This window comes from Lycorma delicatula, chromosome 7 (assembly GCF_047948215.1).
Source record: "Lycorma delicatula isolate Av1 chromosome 7, ASM4794821v1, whole genome shotgun sequence".
Lineage (NCBI taxonomy): Eukaryota > Metazoa > Arthropoda > Insecta > Hemiptera > Fulgoridae > Lycorma > Lycorma delicatula.
Genome location: NC_134461.1, coordinates 114,303,671 through 114,326,503, shown reverse-complemented (window position 1 = coordinate 114,326,503; position 22,833 = coordinate 114,303,671). Strand labels below are relative to the sequence as shown.

At 31.9% G+C, this 22,833-nt stretch overlaps 1 protein-coding gene and 1 long non-coding RNA gene across 2 annotated transcripts in view; one reads left to right on the top strand and one right to left on the bottom strand.

The window, feature by feature from the left end:
* LOC142327568 (O-acyltransferase like protein) overlaps positions 1 to 22,833 on the top strand; it is a 267,527-nt gene that overhangs the window by 211,192 nt on the left and 33,502 nt on the right. The window contains exons 2-4 of the mRNA XM_075370726.1: positions 951 to 1,123; positions 11,701 to 11,885; positions 17,312 to 17,508. Of these exons, the coding sequence (XP_075226841.1) occupies positions 951 to 1,123; positions 11,701 to 11,885; positions 17,312 to 17,508 (555 nt within the window). The remainder of the gene's footprint in view (positions 1 to 950; positions 1,124 to 11,700; positions 11,886 to 17,311; positions 17,509 to 22,833) is intronic.
* The window catches only part of LOC142327569 (uncharacterized), an 87,981-nt gene that overhangs the window by 40,490 nt on the left and 24,658 nt on the right, over positions 1 to 22,833 (bottom strand). Inside the window, exon 2 of the long non-coding RNA XR_012757014.1 lies at positions 9,089 to 9,213. This is a non-coding gene — a long non-coding RNA (uncharacterized LOC142327569). The remainder of the gene's footprint in view (positions 1 to 9,088; positions 9,214 to 22,833) is intronic.

Sequence of the window (22,833 nt, the reverse complement as noted above, 5' to 3'; positions counted from 1 at the left end):
TTACAGATCTTATATTACAGGCACAACCACTATATTTCAGGCACTTTAATTTGTTGTGGTTGGTGGGAGGAAAAATTTGGTGGGTTTTTCCAACCATCACATATATACACTGATATTAAGTGCACTAATGTGTTTGACCACTTCTACTTGTCTATGTCACAACATCAATCATCTGGATAATACAAAAAATAACACACATGCTTGTCCAAGAGGTAGTACCATAGTATACTAACACATAAGTAACCTGTTACTAAATAAATCTTCTAACATTTTGTTGGATTAGAAGAAATAAGTCTACAGATAGGTTACAATGATTTTAACTTCATAAATTAAAAAATATTCAAAACTGTTTTTGTTTTCTTGTTTCGAAGATTGAACAGTTTGTTCTGTAATAATTATTTATTTTTTTAAATCAGGATTCAATGATTAATTTAAAAAAATAATTCAAGTGAATTAATTTGACAAAGCTAATTAAACATGTGATTTGTCATTTATAATATAATCCCTTTACAAATTAAATACAATAGACAATTTTTTTAACAAATTACTTCAAATTATCAATTTATACTATAATTTCTTCTTTTTATTATTTTATAATTATGTTTTTGCACATGTTATATCAATCAATTTTTAAAAAGTCAGCAGATTAGGATCAGTGAGGTAGTAGTACCATTGAAAGACTGGATGAATGGATTTATAAGGATGGGCATAGCAACAGACCCAAAATGACATGCAAAACAACTTCCTTTTTTAACAAAATGTATTTGTAATTAGTAATTTAATTTTTTTTGAAATGGCAGTGTTAAAATATAGCTCATATCAAATAATAAATTTATAGTTTAGCAGTTATACCTAATTGATAATCTTAAAATTCCTATATAAATATGATACACACACACACACATAAACATTCCAGCAAATTTATAAACCAAAACTATTTTATGTTACAGTGAGCGATGCTAGTGGTCGATATGGAGGTGGTTTCTTATGGGGAAACACATACTGGGTTGGATCAGCCACACTGTGTCAAGAAATACAATCACAGAAGCAACATCCACCATTTAAATTAGGATTTTATATGTTGCGAACAAGGATACAGCTGAAGAAAGACATCACACCTATTGTAAGTATTACATTAAATTCATAACTAAATTAATGAAAGAAAAACAAACACTATAATAGATTTATTAATAGGTTTTACATGTTAACATGGTAATTCTTTTAATGAATGTCATTTCATGTGCTACAAGTTCCCATTGTTTGATATTCACACTTCCAATGGCGTTTTACAAGACAACCGTATCTTGTAAGCTTTTGCCTCTTCTAATGCTATCTGTTGGTCACTGATAAAATTATTTGCGAATGGTGCAGTACTTGTCACTCACATATGGTGTGAATTTGGTCTTCTAATATCAAAATTTAATCTTCAAAATTACTCAGTCTGACATAAAAAAAATAAAGGAGAATAACAGATAAAAAGTACACTTGAGGTGCACAGAACAGAAATTGGGGAAAAAATAGGATAACTCACAATAAATAATTTAAAGGACTTATGTAACCAGTAAAACAGCCAATGTGTTAAAGAATATTTACATAATAGAGCAAACTGTAAATAAAAAGAAAATTTAACTGCATCAAAAAAATGAAAGTGGGAAACATCAATTATTTCCGTTCATTCACTTTTCACGAAAATTTTTCTCACAAATTTTTATTCAGGCAATCTCATTTTGGACACAAGGTGAAATAGCTAGAGAATTCAGTTTTCAAATCAAATTCTACAACAAATAAAAATTTTTTTCAAATTGGTTCATCAAGGCGGAGGAACAAGCAGGTGTTCTATTCTACGGATAAAAAACAACAATCTAGAAGGAATATTTTTATAAGCCTTTCAAAATATGAAGTTAATTATAAAAAAAGAAAGCGAACTGTTAAATGTCTACGTTAAAACATAAAAGTGGCAAATACAGGGTATATTTAAAATAATAAAGCAATTCTAGTAATATTAGACCATACCAGTACAGAATAAAGTAATTTAGAAGATGTCAAACAAGATTATTTGAAATCATATTATTTATATTCAGTAAATTAGGGGAAAAAATTCAATTTTACTCTACTGATGTTCTTAAATAATTTGGATAGATAAACCTGATTTTATACACACTCATTTAGGGTTTTTTTATTCATATTCAAATATTTTTCAACTAATGCTTTCAAAACTATATGGTCTGTTATACTAATTTAATTCATTTATTATCTAATAGTAACATAAATCATTGTTACAACATATAACTATTACTTTTATGTCCTAATATAAACAATAATCGCTTCCTTTTTTTTATTCATTAATTTTGTATTTCCCGATGCTGCTTAATATAGATTTTTCCCTTTGATCCTAAAAGGGAACTACAGGAGAATTTATTTTCCCAGTTGATATTTTTTTATGCAATGGTCAGTAAATACAGTCAACTAAGTAGTAATCCCTGAAATTATGATAAGTTTCATAAATTGTGCAATTTATCTTTGTAAGGGTAATCTGTTTTATGGATATGAATTACAAAAACAATCCAACTTTATAATTAATAGCATCGGTACATTTCTATAATACCTGCAGAAAACTAACAAAAAGTGGATACTGACCATAGGAATATGTTTACTGCATAAATACATTATGAGGAATCATATAAAATTTTTATGGTTTTTTAGCTAAATAAAAAAAACAAACCTAATGGTAAAATTCATCATCGTAAATCAGCTGATTTTGAAGTCGAGGATTCTTAAGTTCAAACCCTAGTAAAGGTAGTTGCTTTTATTCAGATTTGAATACCAGATCATGGATACTTGTTAGTTGGGGTTTAATTAACCACACATCTCAGGAATAGTCAACCTGAGTCTGTTTAACACTACATGTTTATTGGTACATTTACAGTCGCTAATGATTTTAATTGTTGATGCAACTATAGATAAAAAGATATTAAAGAAAAATATATATATTTTCATGTAATGCGCATATTTAAATTTAAATTTACACCAAGTAAACACTTTAGTATGGTTTATAAAGAAAATATTTGTAAATGTCTACATACATACTCATAATTCTCAGAAATTTTTCACTTCATTACATTTAATTAACCGAAAAATATGTGAACGCATATACAGATAGTAATAATTTAATATAAAAAATTATTTAAAATTAATTTTAAATAATAAAACATTAAATAATACGTATGATATCTAATTTCAAGTTTTCCTATAATAAACACAACTAAATCAAGTAAGAAGGCATGAAAAAAGAGAATAACATAGATTTGTTATTGAATTGCAAATGTTAATAAAAATAAATATTATTCTATTTTACCTCAAGGGCACACTGGGCATATTTTATTTAACAGAGTAACATTAAAACAATGCTAAATAAAAACGTAAATTCTGTTTATACTTGCATAATAATCAAAGATTATTTATTCGGATTATTTCTTTAAAATTTGTATAACCTGCACAATCTTAATTCTATATTTATAAGCGTTTCTTTGAAAATATGATTATAAAAGCTTTTTTTAAATACTTTTATTTATAGTCACATCAACAATTAAAGTCATTAGCAACTTATCAGTGTAATGTAACAGTACTGGTAGAAGTCTCATCTTGAAGAAACTCAGGCTGACGACTATTTCTGAGACATGTGGTTAATTGAAACCCAACCACTAAAAAACACTGGTATCCATGATCTAGCATCCAGATTCGAATAAAAGCAACTATCTTTATTAGGATTTGAACCTCAGAACTTTGACTTTGAATTAAGCTGATTTATGAATTTACCATTAGACCAACCTGATGGGTTAATAAACTTTTTTCACAGCCTTATTTGAAATAAATTATTTGAAAATGATCTCATTAAATACAGATGGAATTAAAAAATTAACAAAAGCCCATCGTATTACAAAAATCTAAGTTATTATCTTTGCTATAGTCAAACATTGAAAGAGTAAATACATTATTATTAAAAAGAGGAAGAAAAACCAACCATACGACTTGATTATTGGATTTTCTACACTGGAAATTGCTTCAAAAAATACTAGAAATGTTTCACATTAAATAATATTTTAAAGGATTAAATAAAATTGATATATATATCCAGCATTACTCATAGCACAATTAAGGAAGCTTAACTATAAGCAATATCATAAGCATTGTTTCCAGATACCACCAGACATCGTTGACTGATGACTTCCATTATATCCCCACTTTTACTTCATTGTGTGAAGTAAAGAAAATATTGTGATCACGAAACATTTCGGTTTAAAGATTTCAATAAAAAAATTATCCATTTTGACTAGTTTCAATGTGACGTCTGTATCTCGCATAGCACAAAAACGATATGCCGTAGGATATAGAAATTTTGTATTTAGGACTGTTGTAACATCTAGTTGTGAACCTCGATTTTGATTGCAATCGATTAAACCAAAAGTGTCCAAAAAAGCCGAAAATCTAAAAAAAATTGGATTTTGGACTTTTTCTTAACTGCAGTAATAAGACCCCATACAGAGCTTTTCAATGATATATCGTAAGCGGCCCTTATTTTCATTAGTTCCAGAGTTATAACCAAATAAAATTTTAATTAATGAAATACTTGGATCTTACAAGGGGAAGGCACATTAGTTCGAATCAGACTTCATTCCCTATTTTTTTAATTTAAATATGATTTATTAATAATTATTAACGTTTGATTGTAAACAAATTTTACAATAATAATTCAATAATAAAAAAATATGAAAAAAATCATAAGTTATCAGTGAAATAAAATTTTCATTTAAAAAATAATGTGTACATACGAGGGTTATTTTTTTTCAAGGTCCGATCGGTCACAAAATTGAAACCACAGTGAAAATAAAAAATTTTTTATTTGTAACATGTACTTACATAGTTACGCTATTTCTCTACATAGTCGCCACTCCGATTTAGACATTTGTCACAGCGTGGTACCAACTTTCCAATATCGTTGTCATAGATCGGAGCCGCCTGTGATTTCAAACATGTTTCTACACTGGTCTGCAGCTTCATACTGCGTGACTCTTCAACGTCTACGAAGGGCAATTCAGAATAAGCGGAGAGAAATGTTGTCATCAGGCATTGTCTTTCTCCATGACAATGCTCGGCCGCACACTGCAGCTGTAACAAAAAAGCTCCTGCAGTGTTTTCATTGGGAAGTGTTTGATCACCCACCATACAGCCCGGACTTGGCTCTGTCCGATTTTCACCTCTTTGCTCACATGGAACGCTGGCTAGGAGGACAACATTTTGGCACAGACATCGAGCTGCAGACCAGCATTGAAATTGTGTAAATGATATGGATGCCTTTTGTTATGTATGTGGTGAGTTTACTGTAAAAATCAAATAGAAAAAAACATCACATCTTTAATTAAAAAAGCATAATTTGAACTTTCAATGTAAAATTGGTGATCAGGATAACACGTGGGCTCCTCATATAATATGCACTAATTGTTCTGTGTATTTAAGAGGATGGCTGAAAGGTACATGGAAGGCTTTGCCATTTGATGCACCTTTGGATTGGCGTGAACCAAACGTCTTTGATGAAAGACATTTCTGAAAAATAAATTTTAAAAACACAGCTGGAACATATGTGGTGATTTGAAAGTTATATCCATTTTTTTAGGCATGCAGTTAGACTGTACTAAGTACATGTGTTTTCTTTGTGAATTGAACAGCCGAGCTAGGGATAAACATTATGTTACGAAAGAGTGGAAGAAACGAGACAACTTAACTCCAAATGAGAAAATTATTATTTATGAGCCCTTAATTGAACCCAAAAAAATATTTTTACCCCCTGTTCATAACAAGGTAGGACTAATGAAAAATTTTGTAAAAGCAATGAAGGATTTTTATATATCAGACAGAAATTTTTAAATGTAAGTGAAGGAAAAATTAAAGAAGGAATATTTGTTGGTTCTCAAATAAGAGAGTTGGTCAAAGATGATGTATTTAACTCAATGTTAAATAATGTAGAAAGTGCAGCTTGGGCTTCATTTAAAGACGTCTGCAAAACTTTTCTCAGCAAACAAAAATCCAAAAATTACCATAATATTGTTAATCAATTTCTTACTTCATACAGAGCTATGGGATGTAATATGTCTTTGAAAATATATTTCCTCTACTCACATCTGGATTTTTTCCTGAACAACCTCGGAGACGTAAGTAAGTGAACACGTGAACATTTCCACCAAGACATTTCAGTGATAGAAAGCCACAATAAAGGGAAATGGAATACTGAAATGCTAGCCAATTACTGTTGGATATTAATTCAGGATGTGCCTGAGGCTATTTATAAAAGATAAGCATCAGCGAAATCATTCTAACACAGGTATGGCCATACAGAATTATAAATTTTACAGATTTTAACTATATTTTCCCTTAATTTTTTTTTTTAAGCGTAAATTATTTAAAACTAAGGGTGACAGAAAAATTGTATTTACAGACCTGTAATGTATGCAAAAAAGCAATCCAAGAAATGATATCACATTTAGAGAAACATAAAAAATTGTTTTTTGTGTATCGGTGTAATCATTCTGTGTGGATAATAATTTGATTTGTTGTTTATGGTTCTAAATGCCGCACTGTATCCTGTTTTTTTTTTAATTAATGCACTATCTTTCTCAATCTGTTTTACCTACATTAATATAAATAGATCTTTAAACTTATTTACTCTGTGCAAAAGTATGTCAATGAATCTGCTATTACAACAGTTTGTGTGTTATTTATTCTATAGTATTTAATTACTTATGTGGCATTTGGGTAATATGAATGTGTACAGACTTTTCATAGTTTTAAATATAAATAAAGTGAGGTTGGATGGTAATTTTAAGTGTTGTAAATGAAAGAATCTATAATGTTGGTTTCCTGTTTATTTTTGAATTTTTTTTCTTGGTTGGTGTTTTTTGTTAGAAAAAAAATAGAAGAAAATTTATTTTTATTCAGTTATAAAGTTTAATTTGTGATCTACACTTTTTTCCAACTCTGAATGCATTTAAAAGAAATTACTAAATAAATGGCAAATATAACTGAAATTTTTTTTTTTTGTCTTCGGTCATTTGACTGGTTTGATGCAGCTCTCCAAGATTCCCTATCTAGTGCTAGTCGTTTCAATTCAGTATACCCTCTACATCCTACATCCCTAACAATTTGTTTTACATATTCCAAACGTGGCCTGCCTACACAATTTTTCCCTTCTACCTGTCCTTCCAATATTAAAGCGACTATTCCATGATGCCTTAGTATGTGGCCTATAAGTCTGTCTCTTCTTTTAACTATATTAAATAACTGAAATAGCAGATTGAAAATACTCTTGAAGCAAGGCATGTTGAATCTCTAATTAAGCACACAAAAGTGATCATAAGTAGAAATAAACAATGCGCTATATTAGCACCCAACACTGCCATGAACAACTTAACATTTAATTAAATGTTTCTTATTTAAATGTAAAATAATACAACAGATATAATCTAAGATTAGATTTTAACCATCAAATAATTTGAGCCAAAAACTTGAATTTAAAATGATTTTAAAGGCACCTAAAAACTATAAATCATCACAATAATTCAAGCAATTTTAAACATAAATAAAAATTACCAGAATACAGACCAGAGCCAAATATCAGTGAATAAATTGACTACATAAAAGATTTGTAACTAAAATGTCTGGTTTTTTGAATCTCTGACCTCAGGAGTGAAAATAAATCTTACAGAAAAAAAAACAGTAAGATGAAACCAACCTCCACAATATTCTTAAACGGCATCCCATAAGGTAAAAAGTGTGGAACTTATAAACTACGTAATGGTTTGTACTTATAAATGAAATACAATAAGAAGAATTAATAAAGGACTATGCGAGACAGAAGAGGAGAGTAATATATCAGAGAAGGTCAGAAAGAGTATTAAGAAGAGATTAACGACAAATAGTTGAGATGTTGGGGCCAGATAGAGAGAATGAATAATGATAAAAAGTCAAAGTTAAGATTGCAGGTTAGTAGGATTTGATATTCTTATAAGAAACATGTCACGAAGCTGAGGAAAAGGTTAGAAATGAGGTGGGATGAGTAAATTGACCATAAAATGAGATGGATGGAAAAGATTAACTGAGGCAACCCAATATTCCAACAGGCAGAAAGTGAGAATACAAAAGACATCCCATAAATAAACTGTTTTTTTTTCTTCATAAAGCCATGACTAAGACACAAACAAATTCTTTGGCAAGACCATAAAAAAAATCATTGTTTCATTTTCCATTCTACAGTTCTAAAAATACTAAAAAAACTCCTTTAAAAACTTTTATTAATTACAAACCATACATTTCACATTTCTTTTTTTTAACAACCTCAAACACTATTTTAATAAGGTTGAAAAAAAATTATGAAAATGAGTGTATATAAATGACCTTTTCCTCTTATCATCAGACTGATAAAAACATCACTTAACAAAATCTAATAACAATAAATAACGTAATTAAAATTTGCAGTGTATAATTATCTGTTTAAAATGAAATTATTCAATTGAAATAGGAGAAACAAAATATATATAAAATCAACATAAATTCTAAGTATATGCATAATTTATGTGGGAATTACAACTACAAATTACATCATACATATAAACTATATTAATTTAAATAAGTTAACTAGATTAAAAAAAAAAGAAAAATATAGCCAAAAATTAAATTACACAAAAGTACATACTAACTGCAAATTAAATCCATAATTTAATACAGATGTTAATTAAAATAATCATAAAAACTGATATAAAATCACTGTTTATGTAATTCTATATAATTCTCCACTTATTTCTTTTAAGACGATGAAACTACTATTACTGTTATATTTTTAAAAATTAACTAAAATATAAAACCAATTACCTAAATTAACGATATACGCCAATGAATTTTTGAACCATGGCTGTATAAAAAGTATATTCATTAAAATTATCCAATGCTTTGTTACATACATATTCTATTAAATACACATATGCAGAAATTCATAGGTGAAACTAGATATAACAAGCAAATGCAGCACTAAAAAACTTACCTGAGATCATCATAATAAATAATTAAAATCACTTTACCATTTAAGTCTTCAGATTTTAGGTATAGTCAATTATATTTTTTAAAACCTGGTAATCATACATCTGACACATCTTAGAAAGTATAAACCTGCAAAATTGAAGAATGGAATTTAAGTATGTCATTAATGAACGAAACATAAACACAAGTAATTTTACTATAAGAAAAATTAAAACCACAAAAACATCTAAATTAAAACAAAATGCTAGGTATAATTTCTTACATGGTTCAAAGCAGAAAATTAAAATTTTTTTTTGTCCTTAGTTCCTTAGTAAATTATATTCTAAAATAATTCATCTCCAGTGATATTGTAATCAATATTCAGGTGTAAAAAAATAATACAAACTTTTGATTATTTAAAAAACAATTATTTGAATGCTATTCAAAGAAGAAATAATTTTTTAATGCACTGTATCAACTGCTTATGTTGAAAGTTACACAGGATATCAAATAATAGAAATTATTGATCATCTAGAAGCAAACGCAGATTTAAAAAAGAAAGGGCCAGAAATATTGCAAAATGGAGGCAAAACTGTTATCATGATCATGTCCATTAACATGACATCATAAAAACATCAGTTGTTTATGATTTAAGTAAAGGAAATTAGTAAATTGTTGGGTTAATTTTGTTTTTTACGTATATAAAAAATTAATTATATAAATTAATTCTTGTCTTCAGATTAAATTACGACTACTTTTTTTTATTGTCTTTTAATTGTCTATTTGTTTGATTATATTAATATTTATTTATTATCTTTAAATATATATTTTCTTGTTTTTTCTACGCAACAGTGTTTTGTTTCTTATATCTAGTAGCATTCAGTTTTTTCTACTTTCAACTATTGTTAAATTTGTGGATTGCCTTGATGAGTATTATTTTTCTTTTCTCTTTTCTATAAATTTGACTTAATTTATTAAATACTTACATCACTTAATGTTGTCTGGGTAAAAATATTTTGGAATTTATCCAATTACTGTAATTTTATATTTATTAACTTGTTTGACCTCTAATACAATTGTGTAGGTAAAAAGTAATTCTACAATAATTTGTTTAGCAATTTATAAATGTTACTTCTACCATGATTGACTATGCAGTGTATCTGATATTTATTTAAGCTGTATTTACAACCTTGGTCACTTATTTGCTTATATATTTTATAACAATTGTGAGGAAAATTAAATGATTGTATAATTATAAATAATGTATGAACAACTGACGGGTAATATTTTAAATTAATAGTTTTAACCATTATTTTTTTTTTATTTGTCTTCAGTCATTTGACTGGTTTGATGCAGCTCTCCAAGATTCCCTATCTAGTGCTAGTCGTTTCATTTCAATATACCCTCTACATCCTACATCCCTAACAATTTGTTTTACATATTCCAAACGTGGCCTGCCTACACACTCTTTCCCTTTTACCTGTCCTTCCAATATTAAAGCGACTATTCCAGGATGCCTTAGTATGTGGCCTATTAAGTCTGTCTCTTCTTTTAACTATATTTTTCCAAATGCTTCTTTCTTCATCTATTTGCCGCAATACCTTAACCATTATAATAAATCCATTCTTAAGATTTTTCTGTTACAAATACATAATTATTTATGGCACATACTTATAACAGATGTGTATTAATATTCATTTCTTTTAATTTAAATTATATCGGAATAAATATACAGGATGATTCACGTCGTTTTATTGGCGCTTTCTAAGATCAATTTACCAGTGAAAATAATAGAAAAGTTTATATAAGTATGGTTCCTAACATGAAATTATATACATATATATATATATATATATATGTATAAAATCATTATATGTTCTCTAGAAGTAACAATGTAGTCATTGTACTTTTTCCTAGATAATTACCATATTCCATAAGTGACATATTCTTAATTAGAGTATTTTCAGCAAAAAAAATATATATTTGGTGGTAGCTACCGAGTAAAATGGATAAGGCTAAACATGTCTAAAAAAAAAAAAATTATTTTGGTTGTCTAATGAAGCACACTTCCAACTAAATAAAATGTATAAATAACACAAAGTTTAAAAAAGTTGTTTAACAGTAAAACAAAATGTACCATCTAACATTTTTTTAAATCAATTATTTCTGTACAGAGGAAATTTGTATAATACATTCCAATGAACATATTTTTAGTCAAATAAATGTTTAATACCACTGCTGCTAGCCAAATACTGTTTCAAAACCATATAATTTCCAAGAACGGTAATATTCTTTGGTCAATGAGATTGCGTATCTTTCTAAATGTGATTTCTGTTCAGGGAGATTTTTATAAAGTGTTTCCACACTGTCTGCATAACACTGAGGAACTTAAGGCAAAAGTTTATGAAAAACTCAACAAATTTCTACTAACATACAATGAAGAATCTGTGTTTGTACCGTAGAAGCACATATCACAGAGAAAGAAAGACCACATACAACACATTTTCTTCAAGAAGTAACTTGAACAATTTTGAAAAAATATTGATATGTAGATTATAACCATAAATAAACAAACATGCTAATTGCCTTAATCACACATAAATAAAAACATTTAGATAATTATTAACATTGTTACAGGCAAGATCTCAGCTCCTTGGAATATGTTTACCATCATCATGTACTGGTTTAGATGCATCAAGGTTGGTTGAATTATCAGCAAGGGAAGCTAGATTAGATTCAGAAAGAAGTCTTGAAATTTATACAGTTAAAGCTCCTCAAGATACATATTATATGACAACAGATCCAACATTCTGGGTATTAATGTAAGTTGATCTACACAATTATTTTATTTAAGTAAGTAAGTATAATTATAGTAATCTGACTTTTTTAATTAATATACAAACAGTGAACATAAAATTCATAGTTTGTAAGTTATAAAAACATAATGGTGCGTTACTTAAGAAGTAAAACCATGGAAAAATAAAAATGCTAGAATTAAAACAAATTAAAGTATTATACACCAGACTTAACAAGATCTAAATGTTCAAACAGATTTTTTGGTAATTAATAGTGTTATATTTTCTAAATTTTATTTTTTTTGATAATTATTTTATGTAATTATAGAATTTGTGTACCGACTGATGATGTGGGATCTCACTAAAGTTGACAGTTGTTATTAGTTTTATTAGATCTTAATCTGTTACTGTGTTTTGGTAGTTAAGTTGCTAATATAGAATTTAATTAACACAGTTGTCAATATGTTGATGAATTATTTAAATATTTATAGATTAACCCAAATATTTCTCTCTCTTTCCTACCAATTTATCTAAATTAGTTTCATTTACTTTTTTTATTTTTAATCTTCTTTGAAAAATATATAAACATTTTTTTAAGTAATATTAATATTTTTCCTTCTTTGTTTTCTGAAGACCAGTATATTGACTCCAGTCAATGACATATTATGTATGCATATATATAATAATTTTTTGAATATTCAAATAATTCATTAACATTTTGACCACTGTTAATAAAATTTAATAATATCTGAAATATAAACCACCAAAATACAGCAATTAGATAAGATAAACTTACCACATTAATTTCTAATAACTGGTTTTCACAGGACTCTGCATCTTCAGTTGGTATTAAGAGCAAATTATTACATTAAAACATATTCTTTAATGATTTATCATTTTATACCAAAATTATAATGTTTTCTATCGTGAAATTTTGAATGATATTTTAAGCATTCATATAATTTTGCTGCCCATTACTGTACAAATCATTAAAGAATATGTTTTAATGCAATAAATACAGAATTTAATAACATTGAAGATGTGGGATACTGCGAAAGCTGGTTATTGGAAATTAATAAGGTAAGTTTAACTTATCTAATAACTGTGTTTTGTTTATATTATGTGTAATATTAAATGTATGTATAAAATATAGATTACAATGCAAGCAATCAACGATACTAATCTTCAATAAATAAAGGAAGAAACAAAAATTACTCAGAAAATATTATAATTCTGAAATAAAATTAAAAATTAATGGAGTTGATTCATGCAATGCATTCCTCAACCTGATCAATGAATAACATTATACAATATGTAAGAAGTATATTAAACATGCAATAACCAATTTATGCAATTATTACCAGAAGAACTTTACAACTAACTTAAAGCTCTAGGCTTTTACAAGTTTTCAGGCTCATAAATTGCTGAACTACAGGAGATGATGAAGACCTGAAAAGTGTGGCCAGACAAACAGGTGAGCGTAAGATGGCCATCAATGCGGCCACCCGGACAACGTCCAACAAGGGACTTGAGGGGTGAAAAATCTTCTCAATAAGGGTGTTGGTAGCGAGAATGAGGTGGTGGCAATAAACAATAAGTATTGGCGGGAAGAGTGGTTCACCCATGTGGCCATATCTTCTGACCCAACAACGGATGATGGATCTATTCATGTTGCAGATCTGGCTGCAGACAGAAAGAGTGGAGCTGTGAGGTCCGTCTATGGGGCGTTTAAGGTGCTCGGGCAGCTCGAAGCTAAGAACAAACTGAAGGCAGTACTTGTTATTGCTCAGTGTTCCAGACCTGTGGTGATTCTTGGGAGAGTAGAAGTAGCGGAGAAGCAAGCATATGTAGTAGTCGTAGACTCATCCAAGGGTGAAGAGGCAGCAATGCAGGATTTCTACCGTCCACCGTGCATTGCAGAAAATCAATGCCACCCTGCAACTTTCCTTGTGTGTCAACATGCCAGGTAACACGCAACATGCTGGGTAACAGCTTAAGGAAGGTTGCGGAGTACATGGCAAGATGAGCGGAATGCAAGTACATCCTTAGAACAGTCGGTACCGCCGCTAGGGATGTGGTGAATTCTGCAGGAAAGGAGCAAGCAACTACTACAGAGACTCAAACATTAGTGGTTCGTGCTGAGGAGCGGACTTACGCGGATCTACTGCGTGATGTAAAGAGCAGTGTCGCTAACGAGGAGGCAGGTGAGGGTGCGCCACGTAGCGCTCCTGGTGAAGGATCTCAATGAGCTACGGAAAAGAAGGAGGTGAGAGCAGGTATTGCTACAGGTGCAGGTGTCGACAGCGGGGTGCTCAAGGTCTCCTCTTTGTGGAGATTGTTTGGGAGCACTATGACAGCCTTCGTGCTTGTAGGAAAGACGATCGGCAACATTCTGTTGGAGAAAGGCCGCATAAAGATATGGTGGATACTTTGTAGGGTCTCGAAAAGATCATCTGAGGAACGGTGCTTCCGGTGTGGCAAAAATGGTCACCTTGCCTCTAAATGTAAAGGGGTAGATAGCCAGAATCACTGTGACAAAGAGGGACATAGTAGCCGTGAATACAAGGAGGCCATGAAATGTCTCAAGTGCGGAGATAAGGGGTGTAAACTAGGTGGCTGCAAAAAGAGAAATGGCTAAATTCCATCAATTTAATACAAACAGGAGTAGGTTCACTACATGGGAGCTAGCGGTGAGAAGCCAAGCGGACTTCATCCTACTAAATGAGCCAAACAAGAAGCCAGCTGAGGAGAAAGGTTGGATTAGAGACGCGGCCATAGACATTGCGCTTGTGGAAGTGTCCTGAGACTTTCCAATCGTCAGTGTAGCTCTTACGAGGGGCTTCGTCGTTGTGGAGCTCAGGGAGGTCACATTGATAGTTTGGCTACATTTCTCCAAATTCGGGTTGGGAGAAATACGAAAGATTCATCGATAAAGTTATGGCTGAGACCGGAAGATGGCCTAGGGTGATAATCGCCGGTGACTTCAACGCAATGTGCGTGTCACGGGACGGTGTGGTCACCGACCGAAGGGGCCAAATCCTTGAAGAGGCTGCAAGCGGCGATGGACTTTCCTGTCTGGATGATGGTTTATGTCCTATATTTGAGAGAGGCGAGTCGGCGTCGTTCATCAATGTCAGTTTCGCAAGTGAGAGGGCGTGCCAAAGGGGGTGTCAGACCCTTAGCGACCATAAGGCCGTCTCATTCGTCTATAAAGCTGTTGGGAGTGTGGCTAGCTGCAGTCCCGGAATACGGAAAGTAAGCGAGCGTGCAATAGGGGTTTTCCGCCGTACTATCGCTGACAGACTAAGACACGCGTTAATGCCTGATGAGGTGACCTCCTTTGTGCAGGAGGCGCTTGATGAGCTTCGACCGAAATGCGCTGCCAGGAACAACAGTGCTTACTGGTGATGCGAGGAAGTAGGGGAGCTTCGAAGAGAGTACCTCAGAGCAAGATGGAGACTGCAGAGGTTACTCAGAGGCAACGATAGAATGGACATCATTCACGCTAGGGAGATGCTCGACGAAGCTAGGCAGGCTTACAGAGCAGGTATCAGTCGCGCTAAGAAGTGGACTGAACTGCTCAATGAGATCGATGCGGACGTGTAAGCGGGAAGCGATTACAAGATAGTAATGAAGAAGTTTGGTCGTTCCCTCCCCCTTCTGACTAAGGAGCGCCTAGTGGACACGATAGTCAAATTATTCCCCAAGGTAGAACGGATGCCTAGGAGGGAAATTGCTCTGGATGAAGTAGTTCCTCTGTTCAAGCAGGATGAAGTGGTTGCAGCAGCTAAGCATGTCAACCCCCGGAAGATTCCCGGTCTTGATGGCATCAGCGGCGAGGCGGTGCAGGTCTTGGCTCAGGTGGCCCCCAGAGAAGCTTGTCGATGCATTTAATTACTGCTTAACAAACGAGCTTGTACCAGGAGCATGGAAGGTTGTTCAGCTAGCTCTGATTGAGAAGGAGCGTGACAAATTTGGTAATGCTACTGGATATCGCCCGTTGTGTTTGTTAAGCATGCTCGACAAGCTTTCGAGCGCCTCCTTGTACGTAGATTGACGGCCGAGCTGGAAGTTGGGGTAGGATTAAGTGCGAACCAGTTCGGGTTCCGAAAAGGCAGGTACACGGTGGATGCTATCGACCGAGTGATGCAGCTGGTCGACAAGGCTGCCACGGGCAGTCGGCGCACTTGGAGGATAGCGGTTGTTGTTCTACTAGACGTTGAAAACGCCTTTAATAGTCTGCCCTATTACGGATGAGCTAGAGGTGCGTGAGCGCGTACCTCAGGCGGTTGGTCGGCCAGTACTCGAGCGACAGGTTTGTGGTCGCCAGCACGGAGGGGCTGTCAGTTACATATGAGGTGGAGTGTGGTGTCCCACAGGGATCGGTACTCGGTCCTTTGCTCTGGAATATTGCTTATGATGGTGTGCTGAGGATCGAGTATCCGGAAGAGGTCACTGCAGTCTGTTTTGCTGATGATCTGGCACTGGTTGTTGTCGGCAAAACAGAGCTGGAAGTCGCAGAGAACGGCACTACGGCATTCCGTATGGTGAGCGTCTGGATCGCTACGAGTGGACTGAAGCTCGCAGAGCGGAAGACGTAGGCGGTGGTCATGGCCAGGAAACGTAAACTTGACTCCATCACGTTACGTACCGGTGCGACCGAAGTCCTGACCTCACGTAAGGTAAAATATCTTGGAATGTAGCTTGACCACCGAAGGTCGTTTCAGAAGCATGTCTGAGAAGCAGTAAGCAAGGCTAGGAGAACGGCTGATGCCCTAGCCAAGCTGATGCGGAATCGGGATGGCCCATCCACCGGAAGAAGAAGACTTCTTGCTTCAGTGGCATGGTCGGTCTGCCTGTACGGGGTACCGGTTTGGGCTAGGGGTCTTAGTTTGGACTCAGTTTCTGAGTGGCTACAGTTGCTTTGGTGCTTATCTGCATAGGATTGGAAAAGAGCTTCCCTCCTACATAGGTATTGTGGAGTCGTCGACTCACCGGAACACGTAGTGTTCTGGTGTGGGAGCTGGTATGATGTACGGCGACCAGTAGTCGAGGAGTTCGGGGAGTTGGTGGCTGAAAGTGTGGTTACCAAGATGCTCGAGTCGGAGGCTGCGTGGAAAGCCATACCTGGTTTAGTGGAGGGCATTGCTCGTGATAGGGAGGAGGACGAGGGTGAGTAGAGGCTGTCTGATCCCTGTTCGTCCCCCTGCATGTTTGCTTGTTTGTTGCAGAAGTGGTGAACTTTTGCAGGGTGGAGACTGAGTTAAACTTGAAAAGCGAGTCCAGTCTCCACCTGGTACAATTGCAAAAAAAAATAGGCTCATAAATTCAAATTAAACCCAAAACATGATTCAAGATTAAACCCAAACATTTTCTTACGGCATAAGACATAAAATATAGAATCTTAATATATAATTAAATAATTAATGAACATTATTGTAAAAATGTTTCAGATTTATCAGTAGTGTGGTATTTATATTACTCGTTCTTGGAACAGGACTGGACTTATACTTGGAAAAGGTGCTTGCACGAGATAGAAATTACACATATGATAATTACACATTTGTGTTTTCAAAATCTATTCATCATAGTGCAATAAGAGGTGGGCAAACAGTGGTAAAAGTTGATATCAATGGTGAAAATAATAATGGTACGTAAAAATTTATATTAATTTTAAAATAAAAAAAAAATACTCAAAAGCCATTTAAGAAAAAATGTATTAAATTGTATAATTAAATGAATGTTACTATAAAACAATCATAATCAGTAGATTCTAGAAAAAATATTAAAATCAAGAAAAAACTAACAGTAAACATTTTAAGGAAACTGAAAATTATAAAAATAAATAAACAATTAAAAAACATGGTTACAAAATGCACCAAACTTAGTATTTTACCTATGTTTATAAAATAAAAATTATCTAATCTTTTTTAGACAATCTCACTGAAAATGGAAAGATGGGATTGTCTAAAATCAAAATTGCATAGTATTTAGTTAACAGCTGTTTTTATTTCTTATACACAAGTAAAAATATTCCTTTTTAAGTACTTTTTCTTGTTCCGGTTGTTTTAGTTTTTAATCATTAATTTATCATTGTCGATTTATTTTTTATTAAATATTTTTTTTATTTAATAATTTTCCAATATCTACCAGGGGATGACGACTTAAAGAACTGAAATGAGCATATATTTTTAATTTTTAAAAGAATTTACTGTTTTCCATCTTAATTATTTTTAATAATGGTTTAACATCGCATTTTTTTGTAATTTTAACTGTAGTTAACAATTAAATGTAATTATTGAATAAGTATTTTGCTTAATTCAAAGGCAGTTGAAATATTCTAAATTTAAAATGGAGGTTTGATTTCTGCTCATAAAACCTGTTTTTATGACTTTTTTAAATTTAAAACAGAAGTGAAGCAAACTGTCCACATAATACTTGTTTTTTTTCTTCTTAACAATTAAGAAGATCCAGACTTTTAAAGTAATAGATATATTTTTTCATTTACCTCCTCAAGTTCATATTACCAATGATTTTTTTTTTTGGTTCCTTATCTTGGATAGTAAGGGGATAAGACTCCTTGAGCACCCACTTAGTTGCAATTGTCGTTCAAAAATGCAAACCAAATAAAATTAAAAGTTCTTTTCCCTCAGAGAGACATACTCTACAGATTTTTCACTGAACCCAGCAAATATTTTCCTAAATCTCTTTACAGATTGTACAGAAAATCGAAAAATACTGAGGAAGGTGTTTTCCCTACTAGATGTAGTGTAATAACTAATTTAAAAATTCTGATCTTTTTCAAAAAGCCCAAAATATGATTACGGCAAAAATCCAGTTTAAAACTGGAATGTAGAGGACATTTGCTCTAAAACTGGAGGAATATTGTTTTAAATGTATCACCTCCATTCTAGGTAAATAGTTTTATTGGAAAACCATGTTTTAGTAGGAAGGGATTTTTATTAGGGGACAGATTAATCAGTGGATAAGTTGTATACAAAAAGCCTTTTGGACTGAGGTGGATACAGTTAAACCCATAATTTCTTAAGTTTAAATACAGCTACTATAATTAAATAAATTAAAAAAATTATGAAATGTTTTTGCCCAAAACCTGTTGCAATTCTCAATAAATTACTACCTCCTTTATGTAAATTAAATGAAATACAAAGTTTAATGTTTGCAATTACGAAAATCTTAAATTAATTCATTTTAAATTAAAACGTCTAGTAACTTTCTAGTTCTTAATCAGACAGATTTTCACAACTGTGGTATTAAAAGTACAGTGATTACACTTACAGATAATATAGAATTTCAATAGTAAAATGTGTTATTTTACTGTTTCTGACAAAGGAATACTGCTATTTTGGTTGAAAAAATGGTAATTTCAGTTTATGGTTAATTCACCGAATGTTGATGTACTTTTAGCTTCCATATTTTTATAAGAAATCACTTCTGAAAAGTTTATAGGGGCCTATTATGTTAATGAGGACATTGAAAAATCATACTATCTAACATTATAGGAAATCAGGATGTTTCAAAATCCTTCAAAACAGTGCCAATTTAAAAAAATAAAAGAACAAACACATAAATGCCATTAATTTTTTATTGCAAATCAGCTACTCACGATAGACTAATTAAAATAAGAAATAACATTACATAAATTAATTCTGAAAAAGAATTGTTTTGATCAGAAATTAACAATTAAAAAAAAAATAAAATGTTTTCCTACATGTAGATTTTTTCTTTCTTTTATGCCCATATTTTGAAGTTTTTCTGAACTTAGGCAGCACTAAACTTCTGTAATATTTAAATAAACAACAATCTACCATAACATAATAATGCACAAAAGTGTATACTACCACAATGTCTTGTCCATTTAATAGTTAACTCTTAGCTGACCATGATATGAAATTATTATTTTTTTTTAAATTTTACTGATGAATATCTCTTTAGATGGAACTAATTTAAGCAGGGATATGACTTATATTAAGAATTTTAACAAATCAGCTGAAATTTAAGCCCGGTACTTACAAGTACCGTTGGGCTCTGAGATGCTATAAGGTCATATCACTCAGACAACCTATAAGGCCTAAGAAATTTTCTTTACATGTAGTGGATTAGCTTACTAGATAGTATTATTCTTTTTTTTAAGCATATGTTATGTTACACACACAGTTTTGTAAATGAAATGTATAGGAAAAGTTCTTATGCAAATAAATGTATTAGAAAAATATTTCTTACCACATGAAGCAACTATCTGCTTATTGAAAATCACTATTCAGGCTTAGAACATTATTTTAGCCATAGTATTATACATGATACACATCAAATAAACAACATGACATTCTAACACAAAAAAGTTTTGAAACCCTTCTGACACTGCAGTCAATAAACACCAAAACCATACATTATAACAAACTATACATTTATAATAACTATTTACAGAGTATTACCATACTTTTACAGCCTTTCTTTTCACTTATGTTATGAAAAGCAACAAAACAGTTTTTTTTATCATTGCAACATAAATGAACTCCACAATGGCTACACTTGCTGTATGGTCGAGAATGAATGCCATTTATACTACATATTTCACACCGTCCCCTAATGTCTGTAAAAACTGGCCAGTGGACACCACGATTTTCCTCCCTAACATCTTTAGGCACAGAAAAACTTTTACCTCTGCGCTTTTTATCCTGTTCAGGAAGCTGCTCAAGACTTCTACGTTTAATTGAACCCATTTTTGGTTCACCGTATGTCAGGAGTCCTCGTGCAACTGACCGTCTAAAGTCAATCAATGGAATTTTTCCATCTATTTCACTGAATATTAAATAAGAATTATTGAACGCAATTTCCAATAAATCCCAAAATAATCTGTGCCATAACTTCTTGCACCTGCGATTAATTCCATAAACTGAACGTATTTGATCAGCGAGATCAATTGCCTCCATATATGAATTGTAGTCTGCAGCTACTAGTGGAGCAGACATCTCGTTTTTTCCCATCATGGAATTTTCTGCTCACTTTACTAATTTCAGAACCGTGATAGTTTGAAGCAAAGGCAACTTTAGTATCTTTCCATTTGTAAAAACTTATACCACTACATGAATTCTATAGTCACTATCACCCCTTTCCATTTCAATATCATGTACCATATCAGATGGTACTTCCTATTCATTCTAATTGTTCCACAAGCTAATGTATTTTCAGTTTTTAGTTTTTCTAATAAGGTCAATGTTGTGAAAAAATTATAAAAAATAATAATTCTTGATTTTCCCCATTCTTCTTTCGAAAGATGTAAAACTACTAGGTTTTTTAGCACTGCATTTACTGTCAACTTTTTAGTCTTATAATTTTTATTTGATAAACTCTCAGGTACAACCTCTCTAATTCTAGTAATTTCTTCATCGAAAACTAAGTCAAACATATTATTATTATTCTGTCTAGTCTCAAAGATAGTTTCATTGTTTTCACTTGGATTACTTACATTTACACATACAGCATTGTCATCATCATCTTCAATATCTGTTTCAAAATTGTTATCTAAATCTAATTCGTCCAAATAATTAATAATTTCACTATCAGTCACAATTGTATCCATATTGGATAAATAAATAACTAACGATAAAACAAAAAAATAAATACCAATCAGCACACAAAATATTGACAACTGATTTTAGGTTAGGCAATCTAACCTAAAACAACACTCAAGGAGCCTGTTGGTACTTACAAGTCCACTTCCAATAATGCACTGTTTCTAACAACATGAACAATAAATCCTTTCTTTTTATGTTTCTCACGACAACTAATCAACCAAACTTTAAGAATTAAGCGTATATTAATGTTTATTATTTCACTATACAATACACAAACATTGAAGTCGACCAAACCAACATCATGGGTAACCATAGCAACATTTTTAAAAGTCACTTGATTATTTTTCAGGACTGCCAGCACTAGTTTTTTTTACTGTTTTTCAGTAGTTAAAACGATACTTGTGACTACCGACGGGTCCTCGCATGCTTTACTGAATATATAAAACTGAATATTGGAAAAATATATCTGGTACTTGTGAGTACCATCGGTCAGCTAAGGGTTAAGCTCAATTTTACCTTCTTGCCATCATAGCTTGGGGCTACCTGCAAGAAGTAAAGTATATAATCAGTCAAAAAATGGGGTAAGGAGTTTTTCACTGCTTGACCTTTCATGACCCAGGGATCCTAAAAAACAAAAAAAAAGTTGGGGTTAATGTTCATATGTACATATGTATGTGTGTTGGTGTCCTTGAAGCTTTAATACTTTTGACTGGAAAAGCTTAAGACAACTTTTGACAGGATGAACCAATTATGATGAAATTTGGCACAGAGAATCAGTATATGAGCAATTAAAAAAATTTAGGGTCTATATCGCCAGGGGGTGGCGTAGATAGTTTCTTTGGGGCCAGTTTTCTCAAAATTTTGCATACAACTCCAAATAACCCCAATTTATATTAAGCTCAGTAAATGCTTATCGTACCATTTAAAAAAAATTGGCTCCCAAATCCTCCCATCTCCAAAAATTGAAAAAAGCTATCTTTTTATTTATTGTGAATTTTTTTACTGAACTTTTTTGTTTTCCTAAGCATAGTAAAAATACAAGATCCCAAACAAATAATTTAAGAGGGCAATATCGAAGGTGATGGAGACTAACTGAAATTTAAAAATATCAATTTTTTTCAATTTAAACAATTGTTAATTATTTATTTAAATTTTTTATAATAATATTACAATAAAATTTCAATATAATTCACCTCCACCACCAAAAAAAGATATATTACATAATTTTTTACTGGTTGTACATCTTCCAGTGGAGTTTTTTTGTTTCTTTCATTTAACATAGTAAACATAGACACATCAAAAAATTCTCCTGGGAGGGTGAGGGAGCAGAAAAAAATTAAAAATATTGATTTTTTTAATTTTATGAATTTTTCATGGAA